Source organism: Pan troglodytes, chromosome 1 (assembly GCF_028858775.2).
Source record: "Pan troglodytes isolate AG18354 chromosome 1, NHGRI_mPanTro3-v2.0_pri, whole genome shotgun sequence".
NCBI lineage: Eukaryota > Metazoa > Chordata > Mammalia > Primates > Hominidae > Pan > Pan troglodytes.
In genome coordinates this window covers 220,453,465-220,474,137 of record NC_072398.2, presented here as the reverse complement: position 1 = coordinate 220,474,137, position 20,673 = coordinate 220,453,465, and the positions used below count along the sequence as shown (strand labels likewise).

General features: G+C 58.0%; 1 protein-coding gene across 2 annotated transcripts in view; it reads left to right on the top strand.

The window, feature by feature from the left end:
• DISP3 (dispatched RND transporter family member 3) overlaps positions 1-16,738 on the top strand; it is a 56,200-nt gene extending 39,462 nt beyond the window's left edge. For both annotated transcript variants that reach the window (XM_016953978.4, XM_016953981.4), the window contains 14 exons: positions 432-580; positions 796-957; positions 1,764-1,925; positions 3,579-3,692; positions 4,813-4,949; positions 6,296-6,480; positions 9,237-9,367; positions 9,468-9,640; positions 10,588-10,714; positions 11,246-11,391; positions 13,523-13,682; positions 14,157-14,270; positions 14,624-14,790; positions 15,470-16,738. In XM_016953978.4, coding sequence (XP_016809467.3) covers positions 432-580; positions 796-957; positions 1,764-1,925; positions 3,579-3,692; positions 4,813-4,949; positions 6,296-6,480; positions 9,237-9,367; positions 9,468-9,640; positions 10,588-10,714; positions 11,246-11,391; positions 13,523-13,682; positions 14,157-14,270; positions 14,624-14,790; positions 15,470-15,832 — 2,290 coding nt within the window. In that variant the 3' untranslated portion in view covers positions 15,833-16,738. The remainder of the gene's footprint in view (positions 1-431; positions 581-795; positions 958-1,763; positions 1,926-3,578; positions 3,693-4,812; positions 4,950-6,295; positions 6,481-9,236; positions 9,368-9,467; positions 9,641-10,587; positions 10,715-11,245; positions 11,392-13,522; positions 13,683-14,156; positions 14,271-14,623; positions 14,791-15,469) is intronic.
• Positions 16,739-20,673: the final 3,935 nt, after the last annotated feature.

Here is a 20,673-nt window from a genome sequence, read left to right as displayed (position 1 = left end):
TCATGTGTTCACTCCAGCTGAGACCTCGGCCACGCAGCTACACCCTCAGCCCAGCCCTGTTCCCTCCTCCTGGCTCCCCTGAGTATTAAGTTGGTGGCAGAGCCCCTGGGCCACACAGCAGCAGAGGAATGAGTCCCCTGATTTGACCACCTTAGTGCCCGGGCCACTATGTGTTGTCATCCCCTCTTCCTGGGTAATGTTTGCTGTCACCATTTGTCTCTCTGGAGGAAGACTGGCACCTGAGGGCCCTGGGGTAGATGGTACTAGAAAGAAACCAGGTGACCAGCTCCCAGAAGTCTGGGGTGCTCATCCTTTGTGTGATGTCAGCAGCACTGTGATACCTGGGTTCACCTGATCCTCAGGGCCCTGCCCCACCCTCCCTGGGTACCCAGGACCCTCTCGTTCACCCCTGTCCCCTACTCTATCCACAGCTGCCACCAGAATTGCAGCCGGAAGAGCTCCCTGCACTTCCCCGGAGACGTGTTTGCTGCTCCCGAGCAGGTTGGAGGCAGCCCCACCCAGGGCCCCATACCCTACCTGGATGATGACATCCCCTTGCTGGAGGTCGAGGAAGAGCCAGGTGAGAGCTGGCACAGGCCTGCCCTACTGACCCCAGTGAGACCCAGCGCTGCCTCTGCCAGGGGAGTAACACTTGACAAGTTGGTCCTGAGGCTGGGGGCTGGACAAGATGGCCTGCAGGCTTCCTCACCAGGCATCTGGGCTTCCCTGGAAGCAAGCATGGACCACAGTGGGCTTTGACTCAGGCTCTGACGGGCCACCGCTCTGCCCTGGCAGTGTCACTGGAGCTGGGAGACGTGTCCCTGGTGTCTGTGTCCCCCGAGGGTCTGCAGCCAGCCTCCAACACGGGCAGCCGCGGCCACCTCATTGTGCAGCTGCAGGAGCTGCTGCACCACTGGGTCCTGTGGTCAGCCGTCAAGAGCCGCTGGGTGATCGTGGGTAAGTGGGCCCTCTGGCCCTGCCCCCTGTCTCACAGCTCCACCCCCGAAACACACAGGAACTGGGAGCCCACCCCCTCTCGCAGATGCCCCAGGGTCAGAGGCCTGGGCTGGGGTCTCTCCCTCTCTGACCCCCCCTCCTTCCTGTGCAGAATGAAGCTGGTCATGGCGGCTGTTGCTCATTGGCCCCTGCTGTGTGCCAGCCACTCACACTGGGCAGTAGCACAGAGCATGCCACGCATGGGCCCTGGAGTTAGACCCACTTGAGTCTGAGTCCCAGTTTGGCCGCGTCCTAGCTGTGTGAATTTGGCTATTCCAGTCCGTTTAGCACTCAGTTCCTATTCTGTAATTGAGGATGAGAACGGTGGCTAGGAAGGCAGCTGTAAGTGGAGAGTATGTATAAAGACCTCAGCCCAGCGCATGGCATGCGGTAAGTGCTCAGTGAATGTCAAGTGCTATTATCATTGTCATCTTCGACAGTATTTCAGAGTTGTGTGAGATCAAGTAGTGCACCAGCTCTTCATAAACTATGAGGTGCTCTGAGGTGGTGGCCGCCTCTTGTCCAGGAGTATTAGATTATAGCTTATAGTCAAACCCCAGGGGACACCACAAAGCAACTGATCCCTGGCCCTGTAGGACCATCCCCAGCAAGCTTTGCCCACGGGCTGGCATGCAGGGCCTTCCCCCTCACCCTTAGGACACCCGCCCCCCAACAACCAGAGCAGTTGTCTCCCGGCACTTTGGAGCCCCACTGGGAATAGACCAGCTGGGCCCAGCCCCACCTGGTATAGCGCCCTTTCCTCACAGGGCTGTTCGTCTCCATCCTCATCTTATCCCTGGTGTTCGCCAGCCGGCTCCGCCCCGCCAGCCGGGCCCCGCTACTCTTCCGGCCTGATACCAACATCCAGGTGCTGCTGGACCTCAAGTACAACCTGAGCGCCGAGGGCATCTCCTGCATCACCTGTTCAGGTGAGGCTTCTAGCCAGGCCATCCCTGGCCCGCTCAGGTGTCCAGGTCCCAAAGACTGTTGGTCTGAGAGATGCAGGATCCAGGGTCCCCATCAATGCCAGACCTCAGGCAAATCCCACTCCCCTCTGAGCCCCCATGTTCCCACAGTTCATTCAACAGATGCCTGCTGGGTGCTGGCTCTGGGGAGGTACTGTGGGCGGGAGGCATAGGCTTCCCAAGCTCAGGGAGTTCACATTCCAGCTCTAGGGACCGGTCACTGTAATAGTAGATCTGAGCTTTGGTGGAGGAAGAATAGGGTGTCTTAGAGGCCCACGTCATGGAAGGCTTCCTGGAGGAAGTAACGTCTAGGCCAGAACTCACAAGAATTGGGAGGAGTTAGCCAGGCTGGGAGGGGAGAGGAGGAAAGCAGAGGGGTTAACCAGGTGGGGAGGGGAAAGGAGGGAAGGGGTGGGGTTAGCCAGGCTGGGAGGAGAAAGGAGGGAAGAGGAGGGGTTAGCCAGGTGAGGAGGGGAGCCCAGCCAGGACCCAGCCAGGACCCAGCCAGAGCCCAGCCAGGACCCAGCCAGAGCCCAGCCAGGACCCCAGCCAGAGCCCAGCCAGAGCCCAGCCAGGACCCAGCCAGGACCCTAGCCGGGACCCAGCCAGAGCCCAGCCCCTACTCCCTGTGCCTCTTCCTCTGGGAACTGCCTCTTGGAGGGACCCCTTCAGAGTACAGCAGAGTGCTTCGGCTTTACAAAGGGCAGGCGAGGCCAGAACCCAACGGGGCTGCGAGTCCCTCCCTGGGCAGGTCCTTTTACCTCTGCTTTCCACTCCATCAGGTGGGGTTCATGGGAACAGCCTCAGGATGGCTGTGAGGATTAAAACTTTGAAGTTGTAGTTCTCTCATTTCTAATTTAAAAAACCCAAAGAAAGGGCTAACACACAACACTTGAGGCAAAACAGGAATATATGTCTCCCACCCATGTCTGCCAGCTGATGACCTTGGGTCACTCTAACAGTCACTCCTGTTAATTGGATGCAGAGGATGTGATGTCCCACCCCCGAGGGAAGTGTGGCATCATCTCCACCCGACAGAGGCGGCAGAGTGGCACAGAGAGGGTGAGCACGGGGGCAGAGTGGCACAGAGAGGGCGAGCGGGGGCAGAGTGGCACAGAGACAGCAAGCAGGGGGCAGAGTGGCACAGAGACAGCAAGCAGGGGGCAGAGTGGCACAGAGAGGGTGATCAGGGGGCAGAGTGGCACAGGGGGAGCAGGGGGCAGAGTGGCACAGAGACAGCGAGCAGGGGGCAGAGTGGCACAGAGACGGCGAGCAGGGGGCAGAGTGGCACAGAGACAGCAAGCAGGGGGCAGAGTGGCACAGAGACTGCAAGCAGGGGGCAGAGTGGCACAGAGAGGGCGAGCAGGGAGCGTTTCAGTGTTTTTCTCTGGGCAGGCTGATGGTGCCTTTCTCTGGGCCTAAAATTCCTATAAATTTGGTATTTGATTTTTTAAAAGTTCTTTCTAGTTTCTTTCTGACCCCTGACACCCACCCCCTCCAGTCCCTGGGCCCCAGTTCCTGAGACTGTCTCAGATCCCAGCCTCTTCCCTCTGCCCATCGGGCCCAGGCCGGGATGTCCTGCTGTCCTGCTGTCCTTGACATGGCGCTGGGGGGCAGGTCTGTTCCAGGAGAAGCCCCACAGCCTGCAGAACAACATCCGGACGTCCCTGGAGAAGAAGAGGCGAGGCTCAGGGGTCCCCTGGGCAAGCCGGCCTGAGGCCACCCTGCAGGGTGAGCACTGGGGGTGGAGGGTGGGGAAATCCTCCCTGGTGCTAGGGTTGAGGGCCCTGTAAGGAGAGCAGATAAAATTCCTTCTGGATTCTCCTTCAAGAAGGAGAGTGTGTGTTCCTGGTCACTGCAGAGGAGCTGGGGATGGGGGGTGAATTTGGGGCCCTCACCTCCCATCCCGCCAGGACAGTAGGCTCCCGCGACACCCTGGTCTGTGGTGCCCCCAGAGCCTCCCTGTGCACCAAAGCCACCCCGAGTGTCCAGGGGCAGAGGTGGGCATCCTGGGCCCTGAACACTGGCTTGTCCCTGCTGGAGTCTCCCTCAGAGGTGGGTGCTGGGTCAAGTGTACTGGGGGAATGAATGCCCCATCAGGCAGCTGTGTCTGTCCCTGTCACCCTACGGCACTGTTGCCACCTCTGTCCTACCACTGTCACTCCCAGCACCAGCCCTGTGCCAACACTAGCACATTTTCAGCAGGATGTCCTCCATCACTGTCACCTCCGCTATCTAGGCCACCCCATCCCAGTGACGACCACCTCCCCCACCATCCCTACCACCCCATCCAGTGCCCACGACCTCCCCCACCATCCCTCCTACCCCATCCCTGTGCCCACCATCCCTGCCACCCCATCCCAGTGACTACCACCTCCCCCACCATCCCTGCCACCCCATCCCTGTGCCTACTATCTCCCCCACCATCCCTGCCACCCCATCCCTGTGCCTACCATCTCCCTCATCATCCCTGCCACCCCATCCCTGTGCCCACTATCTCCCCCACCATCTCTGCCACCCCATCCCTGTGCCTATCTCCCCCACCATCTCTGCCACCCCATCCCCATGCCCGCTATCTCCCCCACCATCCCTGCCACCCCATCTCTGTGCCCACTATCTCCCTCACCACCTCCCCCACCATCCCTGCCACCCCATCCTGTGCCCACCACCTCCCCCACTATTATTGCCATGGACCTGGTCCAGTAGAGAGGGGCACAGCCAGCATTTTGAGATGAGCCCAAGGCCAGGACTGAGCTCGTTAGTCGACAGAGCTGAGGGTGGGCTGCTCCACGGTCAGGAGAAGCCAGTCGAGGTCAAGTCCACCCCTCTTTCATCCCTTATTTGTCCGTAGATTTCCCAGGCACCGTGTACATCTCTAAAGTGAAGAGTCAAGGCCACCCCGCTGTCTATAGGCTCTCCTTCAATGCCAGCCTGCCTGCTCCTTGGCAGGCTGTGTTGCCCGGGGATGGAGAGGTGCCGTCCTTCCAGGTGAGCCTGGGCTGTCGTGAAGTGAGCCGCCACCACTGTGGGTGGTGGGGGGCTCTCAGGGCCACACTGGTGGGCAGCCCTGGCCACATAGGGAGGGAGAAGCAGCTTTGAGGATGAAGACCCCCCTCCCCTAAACCAGCCATGTCTGTGACAGGGACCTGCCGAGTGGTAGCAGCGTGGGCTTCTGAGTCAGCCAGGCCTGGATTCAAATCCTGGCTCTGCCATTTATTAACTGTGTGTCTTTGGGCAGATTACTTACTCTCTGAGCCTCAGTTTCCTCATCTGTGACATGGGGATGCAACAAGCACCAGCCAGCATTGTTGGAGGGGTGTGAGGTGAGGCCTGTGCCGTGCAGAACGCCTGGGTGCAGTCCCTCCTCAGGCAGTGGCGGCCAGGAATCTTGCTGTCCTTGGTAGCTGCTCCAGCGCTGCAGAAAGGAGTCCCCGAGCCCAGACTTGAGTTTTCCCCTTCATGGGAGTCATTTGTGTTTCTTTTCTTTTTCTTTTTTTGGGGGGTGGGGGGAGGACAGGGGCTTGCTCCGTCACCCAGGCTGGAGTGCAGTGGCATGATCATAGCTCATTGCAGCCTCGACCTCCTGGGCTCAAGCGATCCTCTCTCTTCAGCCTCCTGAGTAGCTGTGACCACAGGCACACACCACCACGCCAGCTAATTTTATCTTTTATTTTTTGTAGAGACAGGGTCTCTCTGTGTAGCCCAGGCTCATTTGTGTTTCTTTAACGTGGTACGCACCCTCCATGGTAACAGGGAGACGCGCCAATTCATTTGTTCAGGATTTATATTTCCATTTGGAAGATGAGGTCTCTGAGGCTTTTCCTGCCTCTAAGCCTCTGCACGTGCAGTTCCCACTGCCTGAAAAGCTTTTCCTTCAGCTTCGTGCGTGGCTGACTCCTTGGTGCTCGTTCAGGTCTCGACACGCCTGTTGGTCCCCACAGAGCCCTGCCCCGGCGCCATTCTCGCCTTGCCCTCCTCTCCCTGCCATTTATCCTGTCTTATCTTCCTTATTCTCGGAAGCCATCATCATTGCCAGCTCCAAGAGGTCAGGGACCGTGCCCCTCAGAGCTTGGCACACTGCCTGGCATGGGACAGACACTCAGTGAATGATTGTTGAAGGAAGAAACAAGGCTCAGAGAGGGAGGAAGGGATTTGCCCAAGTGCTGAACTCAAACCCAGGCCTCCCAAGCCTCTGCCCAGGGCTCTGTCCCCAACTCCGAGGACTGGGACAGGGTGAACTATGCCGAGGAGGGAGGGGACGGAGCCTGAGGCTGGCCCAGGCTGAGGCAGCCCCCCCGAGTCACATGTCTTGTCTCTGTCAACCCACTGCTTAGGTGTATAGAGCGCCTTTTGGTAACTTCACCAAGAAGCTGACCGCTTGTATGTCTACAGTAGGGCTGCTCCAGGCGGCGAGCCCCTCCCGCAAGTGGATGCTGACGACCTTGGCCTGTGATGCCAAGCGGGGCTGGAAGTTTGACTTCAGCTTCTACGTGGCCACCAAGGAGCAGCAGCACACCCGGTAACAGAGCCTGGCAGACAAGCCGGTGCCCATCAGCCCGGCTGCTTCTTTGCCCTTTTCTCTCTTTTCTCTCTCTTTTCACATGAGGGATGCCAGCAGGCCCCCTCACTTTTTTTTTTTCTTACTCTGTTGCCCGGGCTGGAGTGCAGTGGCACAATCTTGGCTCACTGTAACCTCTGCCTCCCAGGTTCAAGTGATTCTCCTGCCTCATCCTCCTGAGTAGCTGGGATTACAGGCATGCACCACCACTGGTACCTGCTTAATTTTTGTATTTTTAGTAGAGATGGGGTTTTGCCATGTTGGCCAGGCTGGTCTTAAACTCCTGAGCTCAGGTGATTCACCTGCCTTGGCCTCCCAAAGTGCTGGGATTACAAGCGTGAGCCACTGCACCCAGCCCTGAGGGATGCCAGCAGACTCCTTTAAGAAACTGCTGGCCAGGTGCGGTGGCTCATGCCTGTAATCCCACCTTGGGAGGCCGAGGTGGGCGGATCACGAGGTCAGCTGATAGAGACCATCCTGGCTAACACGGTGAAACTCCTTCTCTACTAAAAATACAAAAAATTAGCCGGGCATGGTGGCACGCACCTGTAGTCCCAGCTACTCAGGAGGCTGAGGCAGGAGAATCACTTGAACCCAGAGGCAGAGGTTGCAGTGAGCCGAGATCGCGCCTCTGCACTCCAGCCTGGGCAACAGAGCGAGACTCCGTCTCAAAAAAAAAAAAAAAAAAAGAGAAAAAGAAACTGCTGTCCATTTCCACCTACCTGCTCAGATGGGTCTCTGCCCAGGGCTGGGGAGTGGAGAACATTGGCAAAGAGACGGGCCCGGGAGCTGCTCCCCACCTTGATAGCTCCTCAGGGGTTGCAGTGGCCACCTGGCTGTCCCTCTGGCATACCAGGCCCCTTTCCATCTCAGGCCCTTTGCATTTACTGCTCTCTGTGCCTAGAATGCTTTCCCCAGGTCCTCAAGTGCGAGACAACTTCTCAAGATTCAAGTCCCTGTCCAAAAGTCACCTCTTGGGAGAGGCTGTCCCTCTCCAAGTGCCACATCCAGCCTCTCTCCATACATCACCCACTGCTCTCCTGGCCCCATTGCTACCTGCCACCATGCTGACCTGCAGTGTTACCTGTCTTCCCACAGGAGCACACAGGCATCCTGTGGTAGCACCTTGGCCATCTCATTTGGTGCCGCCTCCCCAGCACCTGTCACGGTGTCTGGGGTAGTAGGTACAAATAAGTACTTGCTGAATGAATGAATGAGTACACTCCACACTTCCTGGACAAGGCACTCACCCACACTCTAAATATATCATTAATTCAGAAAATGTTTATTTAATGCCCCTGCCCCTTCCACTGGAAGGAGAGCGAGGGGAGGGCCCCTGTCGCATTCACTTGCCACAGGCCCAGTCCCTGCTAGCACCCAGTGTGAAGTCGGGTCCCCACTACATGCCGAGTCAGAGGCTGCATTCTGTGCTCTCGGGATCTCCACGCCATCCAGGGGCACCTTTTCTGGGGTTTCATTCCCCATGTTGTAAACACAGCCCAGCATCCATTTATCTATGGAGGCCATATTAGCCAAAGGTCTCCTCTCTCCGCCGTTCACTGATTTAACAAACTGTGGGCTTCAACTGTGCCGGCACTGTGCTAGGGATATGGTAGTGACAAAGACAGATGTGACTCCTGCCCTCGGGCTGTCTAGCGGGAGACAGGCCGCTAACAAGTAAACAGCGATATCATTCCAAACTATGATACGTGCTCTTGAAAGAAATAGCCCCACTGTCATTGTGGAGAACAGTGGTACAAGGCCATGCTCGGTGACACACAGGGACTGTGGTCTCTGACAGAACTCGGTGATACGCGGGGACTGTGGTCTCTGACAGGACTCGGTGACACGCGGGGACTGTGGTCTCTGACAGGACTCGGTGACACACAGGGACTGTGGTCTCTGACAGAACTTGGTGATGCACGGGGACTGTGGTCTCCGATGGGGCTCAGTGACACATGGAGACTGGTCTCTGACGGGGCTAGCTTTGGAGTGTCAAACACCCACAGGAGCCTGAACTCTGCATGGGGCTGAGGGCTGCAGCTTGGAGGCCAGGGAATGGCAGGACAGCCACCCACTGGGTCCTTTCCAGCCTGGGACCCTGACTTGGGGGTGGGGGCCCCTCTGCCTGTCCTCCCCTGAGCCCCAGGCTGGGCTCACTCTGCACAGACACATCAGTGGGCCAGGGGTCAGGCAGGCTGCCTGGATGAGCTGGAAACATTCTAGAAAGAACTTTGAGCTGCACTGGGTCTAGTGGTTAGCCAGCTGTTGACACTGGAGCCCTTCCTTCCTATAGAATCTAGAGACTCCCTAACTGTTGGGGTTGAGGCAAGGCTGGGGGCTTCTGAGCGAGGACCACTAGGGTTGGCCCTGGGGTCCCTCCTGAACCCTCGTACCCCCGGGGGACAGTTTGAAAGCTGCTGGTCTTCTCCACCCTTCATGACTCCTATGGGGAGACTGAGACCCAGAGGGGCAGGGCCTTTACTAGGTTCCCATAGTCAGCCTTGGCAGGGGCGGGGATAGAACAGCCTCCAGACCCCCAGCCCAGGGCACTTCCCCCAGCCCTCAACCTGAGAACAAATCCCCATGCCGGGGCAGAGCCCGAGTCCAGACCCCATGACACCCCAGCCCCAGTCCCAACCCTGGCCTGCTGGCGTCAGCTCCCCTGACTCCTCCTAGCCTTTCCGGCCTCAGCCCAGCCTCCGTTCCCTCCACAGGAAGCTGTACTTCGCCCAGTCCCACAAGCCCCCCTTCCACGGGCGCGTATGCATGGCACCCCCTGGCTGCCTGCTTAGCTCCAGCCCCGATGGGCCTACCAAAGGCTTCTTCTTCGTGCCTAGTGAGAAAGGTACGGCAAGGGCACACAGGTGGGGACCTCAGGAGCTGAGACCTCGGGGCTCAGGAGCTGGACCCTGCCTTCCCTTACAGCTGTGACTCCCTGTTCGCAGTGCCCAAGGCCCGTCTCTCAGCCACCTTCGGCTTCAACCCCTGCGTGAACACGGGCTGCGGGAAGCCGGCGGTGCGGCCACTAGTGGATACCGGGGCCATGGTCTTTGTGGTCTTCGGCATTATTGGCGTCAACCGCACTCGGCAGGTGGACAACCACGTCATTGGAGACCCGGTACGGGGCATGCGTTGGGCAGATGCCGAGGGCCCCAGCTGCAACAGTCTTGCAAATAAGCACCTGTCCAGGGAACCACGTCCAGCTCCTCACACCCCCTCTTGGCTCCTCAATGGCTCCTCTAACCCAGACAGAACCCCAATGGGCCCCTGGGGGTCCAGTTTTTCTTGAGGACTCAATGGCGTTGACCTCTTAGATTCACCCAGGAATCTGGGTTTAGGGCCCAAGCTGGATGCCTGTGAGGGACTGGAATGGAGAGAGGGCAATCCAGGTGGACACCTCTGTGCCTTCCTCCTTGCCCTCCCCCTTCCTCTGAGCTCGGCCGTGGCTTTCTCTCTGAGGCCTCCCTCCCTCACATGCACTCCTGTCCAATGTGGGGCTCTTCAGTTTTTGAAAGCACTGGTTGAGCCGGGACTGTTCTGGGCACGTAGTGGGTGCTAAAGATTCCTAGAAGGAAGGACAGGTGGGTGTCCTTTGCCTTTATTAGTCACAGCCCAGCGAGGTACACGGGAATGGCAGCCATGGAGTAAGTCGGGGGCAAGGTGGAGTCGGAGGAGATCTGTGTGTTCAGTCCACACTGGGTGTCTGCAGGCGCTCGGAGCAGGGGTGGGAGGACCAGGCAGGTTCTGCAGGACAGTGAGGATGTGGCTGTCTGGGAGGGTGGGGAGAAAAGCAAGAAGTCCAGGTGAGAAGGTGGTGAGGGAAGGGGAGGAGGTGAAACAGAAGGTCCTGTGTGGGGTGGGCAGTGATGGGAGCAGAAGACGCTGGCGGGGGCAGGGCAGAGGGTTAGGGTGGAGCAGTGGGTGAGCAGTTGCAGGCTGCCAACATGAGGGTGACAGGTAGCAGGAAGCTGCTGGAGGTTCTGCCCCAGGGTTGGGGGTGAGCACCCAGGACTGAGTCCCCGTCTCACTGAGCGGCCCGGGCCGGCTTGTGTCTCCTTGGGAAAGGGTAGTGTTGTCTACGACAGCAGCTTTGACCTCTTCAAGGAAATTGGGCACCTGTGTCGCCTCTGCAAGGCCATCGCAGCCAACTCCGAGCTGGTGAAGCCGGGTGGGGCCCAGTGCCTGCCTTCAGGTGCGTGGGGTGTGGGGAGCTGGTTCCTCCAAGGGAGGATGGACTGACTGGGGAGGCACAGAGGCCGTGGTCCAAGGTAGACAGCCCGAAGGACAGTGTCTGGCATGTGGGGGTCTTTTGCAGATGTGTATCTGTGCTGAGCATGTCCACACCAGGGTGGGGTGTGTGCCGGCAGTCGAGGGTTTTTGGATGTGAGCAGGCTTGTGTGTGAACAGGACTGGTGCAGAGGTGCATGTGTGTGGGATGGGGGCACATCTGCGGGAGTAGCTTTTCCAAAATTAGGGGGCAGGGCCAGGGGCTGGCCCCACAGCCAATGTGGATGAGGTCACCGCCGGGGTGTCCCTGGGAGGGGCCCACAGGTCATGTTCCACCCCGATGGCAAATGCATGTTGTAGGTTTCCCAATGCCGTTGCCAATGGTTACAAGCACTCTAAGCCTCAGAGGTATGTGAGTGCGTGGGCACAGGTGTGATGCAGGGGGACAGGCTCTTCCAGGGCCACCACCCACTCCCTTTCTTGCCTCTCCCCGCAGGCTACAGCATCTCCTCCTTCCTACAGATGTTGCACCCTGAGTGCAAGGAGCTGCCCGAGCCCAACCTGCTCCCGGGGCAGCTGTCCCACGGGGCAGTGGGCGTCAGGGAGGGCCGCGTGCAGTGGATCTCCATGGCTTTCGAGTCGGTGAGCCCAGGCAGCCTCGCTGGGTGCCATGCTGCGTACTTACCCGGGGTGTGCCACCTCTGATCCCAGCCCTCTTCCCAGATCGGGGGGGAGATGCTGAGGCCCAGAGAGGTGGAGTGACTTGCCTGAGGTCACATAGTTAGTGGGTGTCAGTGTCGAGTGTGAAACCAGACCGCTTAACTGCAGAGCTCTGCCCTTTCTTCCCCATGGGCGGCCTGCCAGTTCCCTTCCACCCACCTTTCCCCTTCCCTCCCTCTCCACCAACTGGGGGTCCACGGTATTTTTTAGTCTCTGGTCTGTAGGGGCCGGTGGAAGTCCAGGATGCCCCCCTCTGCCACTGTGGGAGGCCAGGTTGGGGCCCCAGACCCTGGCAGCCTCCCTCAGGGTGGCCAGGAGTCCGGCCATCCCCCGTACCTCCCTGCTGCCTGTCACCCCTGGATGCTCGCTGGGCTCTGCCCAAGGAGGCATAGGCACACATGTGTGCACATACCCACACATGCACACACTCCTGACCTGGGCACTGTGGGGACTCTCGGCCCTGGCACGTGGCTCTCCCAAGCTTGGCAAGTCCGTCCCTGCTGCCTCCGTGCAGAGACCTGGGCTCAATCCTTGCTGGGATCCTGGTGTGCTCTGTGTCCCTGAGCAAGTTACTCGTCCCCTCTGGCCTCATCTGTAGAAGAGCCCCTCTGGCAGGTGTGGAGATAAGAACACATGGGAAAGTCTGGGGACTAAGAATCAATGTGACGGCTTAACTGGGGAGGTGATTCTCCTCTGGCCCCCCACCCTGACTTCCTTCCCACTATTTATTTGTGTTACTCATTGCACAACCAACGAAACCAGCCACCAACCAGGAGGGCCTCAGAGCCCTCAGCGAGCCCCCAGGCAAATGCAGACACCAGTTCAAAGCCCCAGATGGATCTTTTTTAGGTTATGTTTTTTTTGCTGTGGTAAAATATACATAAGGTAAAATTGACCATCTTAACCGGTTTTTTTGTTTGTTTGTTTGTTTGTTTTGAGTCAGAGTCTCTGTCACCCAGGCTGAAGTGCAGTGGCACGATCTTGGCTCACTGCAACCTCCACCTCCCGGGTTCAAGCACTTCTCCCACCTCAGCCTCCCCAGTAGCTGGGACTACAGGTGCACACCATCACACCTAGCTAATTTTTTTATTTTTATTTTTTGGTAGAGACGGGGTTTCACCATATTGGCCAGGCGGGTCTCGAACTCCTGACCTCAGGTGATCCGCCTGCCTCAGCCTCCCAAAGTGCGGGGATTATAGGCGTGAGCCACTGTTCCCAGCCGGTGACTGGTTCATTTTACTCAGTGCAAGGTTCACCATGTTGCAGCAAGTGTCAGAACTCACCTCCCTCTGCAGGCTGAAGCCCCAGGCAGTTCCAGGGAGGAGAGAAGTCCCCACTCAGGCTCACCACACGGCAAGGCGCCCGCTTCCAAGCTGACCCCACCAGCACTCAGACACGCACGCACCCACGCACACACACACGCAGACCTACTATGAACTGGCTTGTGCTCAGCAAGAGCAGAATTGATGAGCAGATACCTTAAGAATCTTTTAGAGCAGGGCGAGTGCCTATTTCTCTCATTCATCATCCATGAGCACCTCTCGGGGCTGGGCACTGTGGGCCAGCCAGGCTGCTCCTGCCCTTGCAATTCACAGTCCCACCTGCCAGGGCCAGGCAGGTTGCCAGGCAGTGACAAGAGCAGGGGAAGCACTGAGGGTTTGGAGACACTAAGGAGGCCCACCTTGGGGCATCAAGGAAGGCTTCCTGGAGGAGATGGAACCCCAGAAAGCCCTGAAGGATGAGCAGGAACTGGCTGAGCAGGCAGAGGGAACAGCATGCACTCTGTGTGGACAGGAGAGCATGGGGGGCCCTGGGAGCTGAAAGGAGTTCTGGTGGGCAGGGACTGTGGTTGCATGTGGACCAGTGCTGCTGTCACAACCACATGATGCCTCCAGAAGCTGGTGGGGACTCATTTTGGATTGAATCGTTGTTCACACCCTCCCCAACACACGCAGCACTCCATTGGTGGCCGCAGAACAGACCAGCCATGCCTGGGAAGGGCAGGTGGGCCACAGCCCCTGCCTGTCTCACCAGCTCACGTCTCTCCCCACAGACCACGTACAAGGGCAAATCCTCCTTCCAGACCTACTCGGACTACCTGCGCTGGGAGAGCTTCCTCCAGCAGCAGCTGCAGGCCTTGCCGGAGGGCTCAGTCCTGCGCCGGGGCTTCCAGACCTGCGAGCACTGGAAGCAGATATTCATGGAAATCGTAGGCAAGCGGCAGCCTCGACCCTCCATCCTGGGTGGGCAGGAGGCAGAGGGACCTGGGGCCGGGAGGGCACAGAGCGGCCTGAGTCACACTCTCCATCCTGGCCAAGAGCCCTGAGGAAACCGGGTGGCACGGTGGCTGGGACATTGATCAGAGGCTGGAGTTTGGGTCCTCTCCTGTCGGGGGCATCTGGCCACGTTCTCTGATCTGGACTTTGGCCACCTAAAAAGTAACAGTCATGACCATGATGGCAGCTGCCAGTTACCAGCCCCTCCTAGGTGCCTAGGCTCCGGGCTGAGGGCCTGCCTGACCTGTGTTCTCTTCAACTCCAAACAAGGCCGGTAGGGTAGGTCCTGTTATGACCCCATTTTACAGACTGGGAATCGGAGTCTCAGAGAGGTCAAGGGCTCACCCCAGCAGCACAGCTTGCTGCGACCGCCCACACAGCAGCGCACTGAGGCCCTGTCCTCCCTTGCAGGGGTGCAGAGCGCCCTGTGCGGCCTGGTGCTATCCCTGCTCATCTGCGTGGCCGCGGTGGCTGTGTTCACTACCCACATCCTGCTCCTGCTGCCCGTGCTCCTCAGCATCTTGGGTACGTAGGCGAGGGGCTGGCGGGCACCCGGCTGGTAGGGACGGGAACAGGCAGTCTCCCCGGTGACCCCAGGTAGCCTCCAGGCCTCTGAACCCTTCACTGTCACATCTCAGCGGAGGCTCATAGGACTGTCTCTCCTGCATGTCTGTGCTCCTGAGCAGAGCCGGGGTACCCAGGTAGTAGCCCTCAGCTCAGTGATGTGTTGCTGCACCTGTCCCCTCCCTCAGGGGTCCCCTCGGTGTGCCTTGTCTCTCCTGTCACCTGAGGGTGGGGGCTGGACTCCAGACCTCCCTGTTCCCCTGAGGCCTCCAGGGCGGGGGATCCGAGCTGCCTCCCCTGCTGTCTCCTTGCAGGCATCGTGTGCCTGGTGGTGACCATCATGTACTGGAGCGGCTGGGAGATGGGGGCTGTGGAAGCCATCTCCCTGTCCATCCTTGTTGGCTCCTCCGTGGATTACTGCGTCCACCTGGTCGAGGGCTACCTGCTGGCTGGAGAGAACCTGCCCCCCCACCAGGCCGAGGTGCGCACCCTGCCCGCCTTACCCACTTCCCACCACATTGGGTCTTCTCCCACCTGGGTGCAGCTGAGGGACCCTCAAGGGCAGCTGAACATCCCAGCACCAGGACCCCCATGCAGGCTGTGTTCTAGAAACTAAGGTTTCCCAAAGCTGATCCCCAAGCCCCAGGGACTCAAGTTCTAAGGTCCACACCTCCCAGCCTCAGTCTTCCCAAGTGAACAATGAGAGGGTTGGACAGACGCAGGATTCCAAGGGGGCCCTCCTGCTTCACGCTGCCCCAAGTCCATGGCTCATTCTCCTTCCAGCCATGACCCAGAGGCCGCAAGTCTGCTCCAGCCCCTGGTGGCTTGGTGAGGACATGTTCACATACTCAGTGCCAAAACCGGCTCTGGGCCTAGTAACGATTTTTTTCTTTAGTTTGGAATTGCGTTGGTGTGAAAACATTCACAAATGTGTAAAGATCAAAGCAGTTACACAGGACCTACTGTGCAGACCCTCGCGTCCTGTTGCCATAGCAACACCTACCTGGTTCCTACCCTCCCAACCCTGGGAGGCCACTTGCAGCTCTCATCCCAGTAACAGAGCAGGAACCTGGCGTGGGGTGGGGGTGCGTGATTCCCCAGGTGCTGGCCAGAGGGGTCCCGCAGGCAGGCTGGGCTCCCAGCTCTCCTCTTGCCCCCAGGACGCCCGAACGCAGCGCCAGTGGCGTACGCTGGAGGCCGTGCGGCACGTGGGCGTGGCCATCGTCTCCAGTGCCCTCACCACAGTCATCGCCACAGTGCCCCTCTTCTTCTGCATCATCGCCCCATTTGCCAAGTTCGGCAAGATTGTGGCACTCAACACGGGCGTGTCCATCCTCTACACGCTGACCGTCAGCACCGCCCTGCTGGGCATCATGGCGCCCAGCTCTTTCACTCGGACCCGGACTTCCTTCCTCAAGGCCCTGGGTGCCGTGCTGCTGGCAGGGGCCCTGGGGCTGGGTGCCTGCCTCGTGCTCCTGCAGAGCGGCTATAAGATTCCCCTGCCCGCAGGGGCCTCCCTATAGCCCGGGACGGGCTCTGGACACTTGCACCTTTGGTCCCGTGGGTGGGGGACAGGAGCTGCTTCCCAGCTCGGCTTCAGCTAGCTGTGTCCCCAGGCCTGGGCCCAGGGCGCCCTGCGGGCCAGCGTGGAGGCTGACACCCACACAGATGGTGTGGACCATGCTGCCTTGCGGAGCTGGGAGTTGGAGACAGCCGCCACCCCACAGGCCGGGCTACTGGCAGCCACACTCGGCTTTTTGCCCAGTGGCAGAAGAGACCAGCCCTCCTCCCATGCCCGGTCACCATGGGGGTCAGGTTATTTTTGTAGGGGGTCTCCCTCTCACACTGCCTCAGTGCTCACAACCTTCCAGTGTGGATGTTACAGGGTGGCCCCCATTCTACCGATGTGAAAACTGAGGCGCCAGGACACAGTGGCTGCCCTGTCGCTGGATCAGTAGCAGAGCCAGAGCTGCCTCCGAGCTCCATGCCGCCCTCGGGAATCATACAGGAAGAGCACAGTGGATCCAGGGTGGGGGCCTCTCACCCCCTACCCCCGCCCCCCCGCAACCCTCCCCTTCAGCTTTACGGCGGCCAGTGCTGAATGGCCCTGTGGCCCTCCCTGGGCCTTTTGGTCTTGGCCAGAGAAGACAGAAGGCCCCGGCTTGGGCTTCTGCATGTCCTACCCCTGACCCCAGCCTCAAGGGGCCCCTCAAAGGCCCTCTCTGGGGGCTCTGGGGCTCAGCACAGCTTTCCTCATGGATCTAAGCCCCCGTCTTTCCCACCTGACTCTTGAGTGGATGTTTTGGGGGATGGCCCCTGTGGGGAGGAGCTGCCGTGCCTGCCGCCTGCTCACGGCAGAAGGTTGCTATTAAAATGACATAGGATTGCAGACTGCTGCTGTTAATACGAGCATTTTAAGCACCGCTGTCTCTACCGCTTTTCTCAAGTTGAAGTGACCTTGCGCGCTGCCCAGCCTGAACCTGGCGCAAAGGCTGGGGCTGGCGCCAGAGGGAGAGGTGGGTGGGCTGGAGGGTGACCGACCCTCCTGGAACAGGTCACAGGGCACTCTGGGGGAGGTGGGGTTCAAGAGATGCTTCTCTCTTTAAGGGGTCCAACTGGCTCCACAGAGGGGGCATTTTGAGGATGCCTTTGGTGTGCCAAGTATTGTGCTGGGCACTGAGCTCTTTCCCTGGGGACAGACATTGCCACCAGGCTTTATGAGTGTGGACTCAGATTGAGCTGGAATGAATCCCTGAGGGTGGGAAAGACATCAAAGGGGGTTTCCAGGCCAGCCCTCCTGGCCTTCTGTAAATATTAACTGGGGGCCTGGGGATGCAAGACAGACGTACACCATTGTGTCCTCCACTTAGCAAGTGTTTGTTGAGGGACTGTCAGACCTTGGCCCACCATGCATAGTGAAGAAAGACATCAAACAAGCAATGAGTGAGCCTAGCAGGCGGCACTGACTGTGCCAGAGGCTCTCCTCAGAGTTTGTGTCCGTGTCCCGGGGCTGCCATGAAAAAGCTCCACGCACTGTGTGACTTCCACAACAGAAGTTTGTTCTCACAGTTCCAGAGGCTGGATGTCCAAAAGCAAGGTGTTGGCAGCGTTGCTTCCTCCTGCAGGCTTTCAGGGAGTCCGTCTCCTGCTTTTCTGGCTTCTGCTGGTTGGTAGCAAACCAGCCTTCCTGTTCCTTGTCTCCAAGAGGCGTCACTCCAGCTTCTGCCTCTGTCCTCACGTGACTTCCTTAGTCTGTTTCTCTGTTTAGGTCACCTTGTTTCTTTCTAAGAGGGGCACCAGGCATACTGGATTAGGCCCCACCTTAATGACTTCATTTTAACTTGATCATCTACAAAGAGCCTATTTCCAAATCTCGTATTCACAGGTATCCAGGAGTTAGGACTTCAACATCTTTCCAGGGACACAGCAGGGTTCCCATGTGTGAGCTCACTTGTTAACCATAAGGAATAGGTGTTGTCACACCCATTTTGCACACGGGGCAGCCAAGGAACTGAGATTGACTTGCTTGGATCACGCAGCTACTGAATGGAGGAGCCAGGTGCCGAGCCCCACCAGCCTGCCCCCAGGGTGTTTCCTCAGCCATTAAGATTCACAGCCTCTCAATACAGTCTAACAAAGGCTGATGGTGGTTACAGGGTTGTCTGAGGTTGGTGGTCAGATCAAGAGGCCTGTTCTTAGAAAATCTGGAATGATAACCCTTGTGTTTGTACAATGCTTCATACCTGAGCATCTTCCCATCCAACATCTGGAAAACCTGGACCCTTGGAGGCCCAGCCAAGAGCGCGGTGGCTGAGGGGAAGGACCATGGCCCGAAGCACACAGCCCTGAAGGGCCTGATCAGGGCACAGGCTGGGCTCTGACCTGGGACCCACTGGCGGCGGTCCCCAGATGTGCAGGAGGCCACATCTGCAGGGTCAGTCCTCGTCCGAGTGACCACCCATGCAGGGGAAATGGGGCAGGCTGGTGGGAGGAGGCCCGGTAGGAGCAGAGGGGAGGGGAGGGGCTGGCAAATTGACAGGATGCCCCAGAAGGTGCTTAGAAAAAGGATCTACATCTCCAAGTGCTTGTCCTGAGACCTTCCCAAAAGCTTAGTTTTAATATGGAGATAGGATCATTTGCATATCATTTGCATGCAGTTCAAATAATGCCCATTTGGCCAGGCGCAGTGGCTTGAGCCTATAATCCCAGCACTCTGGGAGGCCGAGGCAGGTGGATCACACGAAGTGAAGAGTCCCAAACCAACCTGGTCAACGTGGCAAATCCCCGTCTCTACTAAAAATAACAAAAATTAGCCGGGCATGGTGGTACACATTTGTAATCCCAGCTAGTTGGGAGACTGAGGCACAAGAATCACTTGAACCTGGAAGGTGGAGATTGCAGCGAGCCGAGACTAGGCCTGGGAGACAGAGCGAGACTGTCTCAAATAAATAAATTAATTAATTAATTAATAATAATAATAATAATGCCCGTTTGTAAAGAAACCCTCACCTCGCCCATCTCCTTTTGTGGTACAGCTCTTCTTCCTTCCCCTGGCCTCTGTCTTTTCAGCATGTTGTGGGGGTTTTGGGCAGGCAGGTCCACGGTGGAGGAGCCAGGCCCTATGTCACTGTCATCTCCCCCAGGGTGGCGAGGGCTCCGTGGCACATGTACACCTCTGATGTAACCCTCATGCTCCTGTGAGTGGAGTTCCCATTTCACATATGAGCACTCAGAGGCCCAGAGAGGGGAAAGAGCACACACCCAGCATGCTGCCAGGCAGCTTCCCTCCCCGCCGGCCTCTGGCCAGGGTCACCCCTGGGGATGGCATTCTCAACTTCAGGTCTGCGTCTCATCAAAGCTGACCTGTCTGGCCCTCGTCTGGCCCTGTTTGGTGCCTGACCTGTCCAGCTCTCAGTGGGTGGTAGTTCCTCCAGGAGCGGGGCCACGGCCAGGCTGGGGAAAGGCTGTGAGTGTTTGGGAGTTTCCGAGAACTCTGGCCACACAACCAGTTGCCTACTTACCTCCAAATAGATCCCCCTTCATCTTGTTTGTGAATACTGGCGCCACAGGGTCCCAGAGGCACTAACTCCCACGAAAAGAACCTTGACCTTCCTTTGCCACTGATGCACAGCTCATGGTCTTAATGAGCTTTGCTGAGCGTTAATGAGATGCTCTTTGTTAGCTCAGGCACAGCAGGTAGCCCGAGGTCTATGAGGATGTGCAGACATTTAGCGTGCCAAGGTGGCAGCGCATGGCACAGAGGAGGGGCTAAGGGCATGAGGAGAGTGAGAGGAGAGGGACCCCTACCCCCTGCCAAGGTTCCCTGAGCCCCCGCTTCTCTCTCCTTCCCCTTGGAGACCAGGAGGTATCAATGTGTGCTTGTGTGTATGGAGCGCCTGCCTTGCCTGGACAAGAATCTGTGCATTCTCGGGAATCTTTAGAGCACTGGTCAGAGGGAATGCTTTTACCCTATTTCACTGCTAAGCAACTGAAGCCCAGAGACATGAGCTGTGCCCAGGTCCACCCCACCAGCTGACAAGGGGCCTTGAGGAAGGGCAAGGCTGTGCCGACTCCCATGTCCACCCAAGGAAGCTGGACTTTACCCTGGAGGGAATGGAAATTACAATGAAAGGTTTTTAACAACAGAAGACCATTTTATGTTTATCCATTTGGTAAGGATCTACAAGGTTGATAGCACGCTGCTGGCCGGGCTAAGGGGACACGGGCTGCCACGCATTGCTGGTGGGCATGTAACAGATTCCACTGAAGTGGAGGGTAATTTGGCAGTCACTATCAAAATTACAATCTCACAGTTCTTTTGATTGAGCAATCTTGCTTCTGAGAATCTATCCTGCAGCTAAACTTCCTACGCTGGCCAAGTGTAGAAGTTATTCACTAGAGGCTTGTCCGGTGCAGCAAAGGGCTGTGAGCCCCCCACATCCATTGGCACAGGGGCGATGGAACATTCTGTAGCCATATTAAGAACAAGGAAGCATTCTATGTAACAACATGAAAAAAAAATTGCCAAGAGATATTACTACAGAAATGTATTATCTAGATGATATTTTGTAAGCAGGGGAGAGACGTGGCTGTCATTTGCTCCTTAGAAAGCTCTGTCTGGCTGCAGGGCTAAGGGTGGAGGGGAGGCAGAGAGAGCAGGGAGGAAGGAGAGAAGGAGCTCACCCTGTTCAGAAGGCATCGGCAAATGTCAACTGACTTGCTCTGCCCTGGAGGCATCGCCAGGAGATGCTGGCACCAGCGCCAGCCACCCTCCCTGCCTTCCCTGAGTAAGGACGTGGCAGGACTGCCCTGGCCTGCTCCAGAGCCAGAATCCCAGTCAGAGGCTTTGGAGCATTGAGCAGCA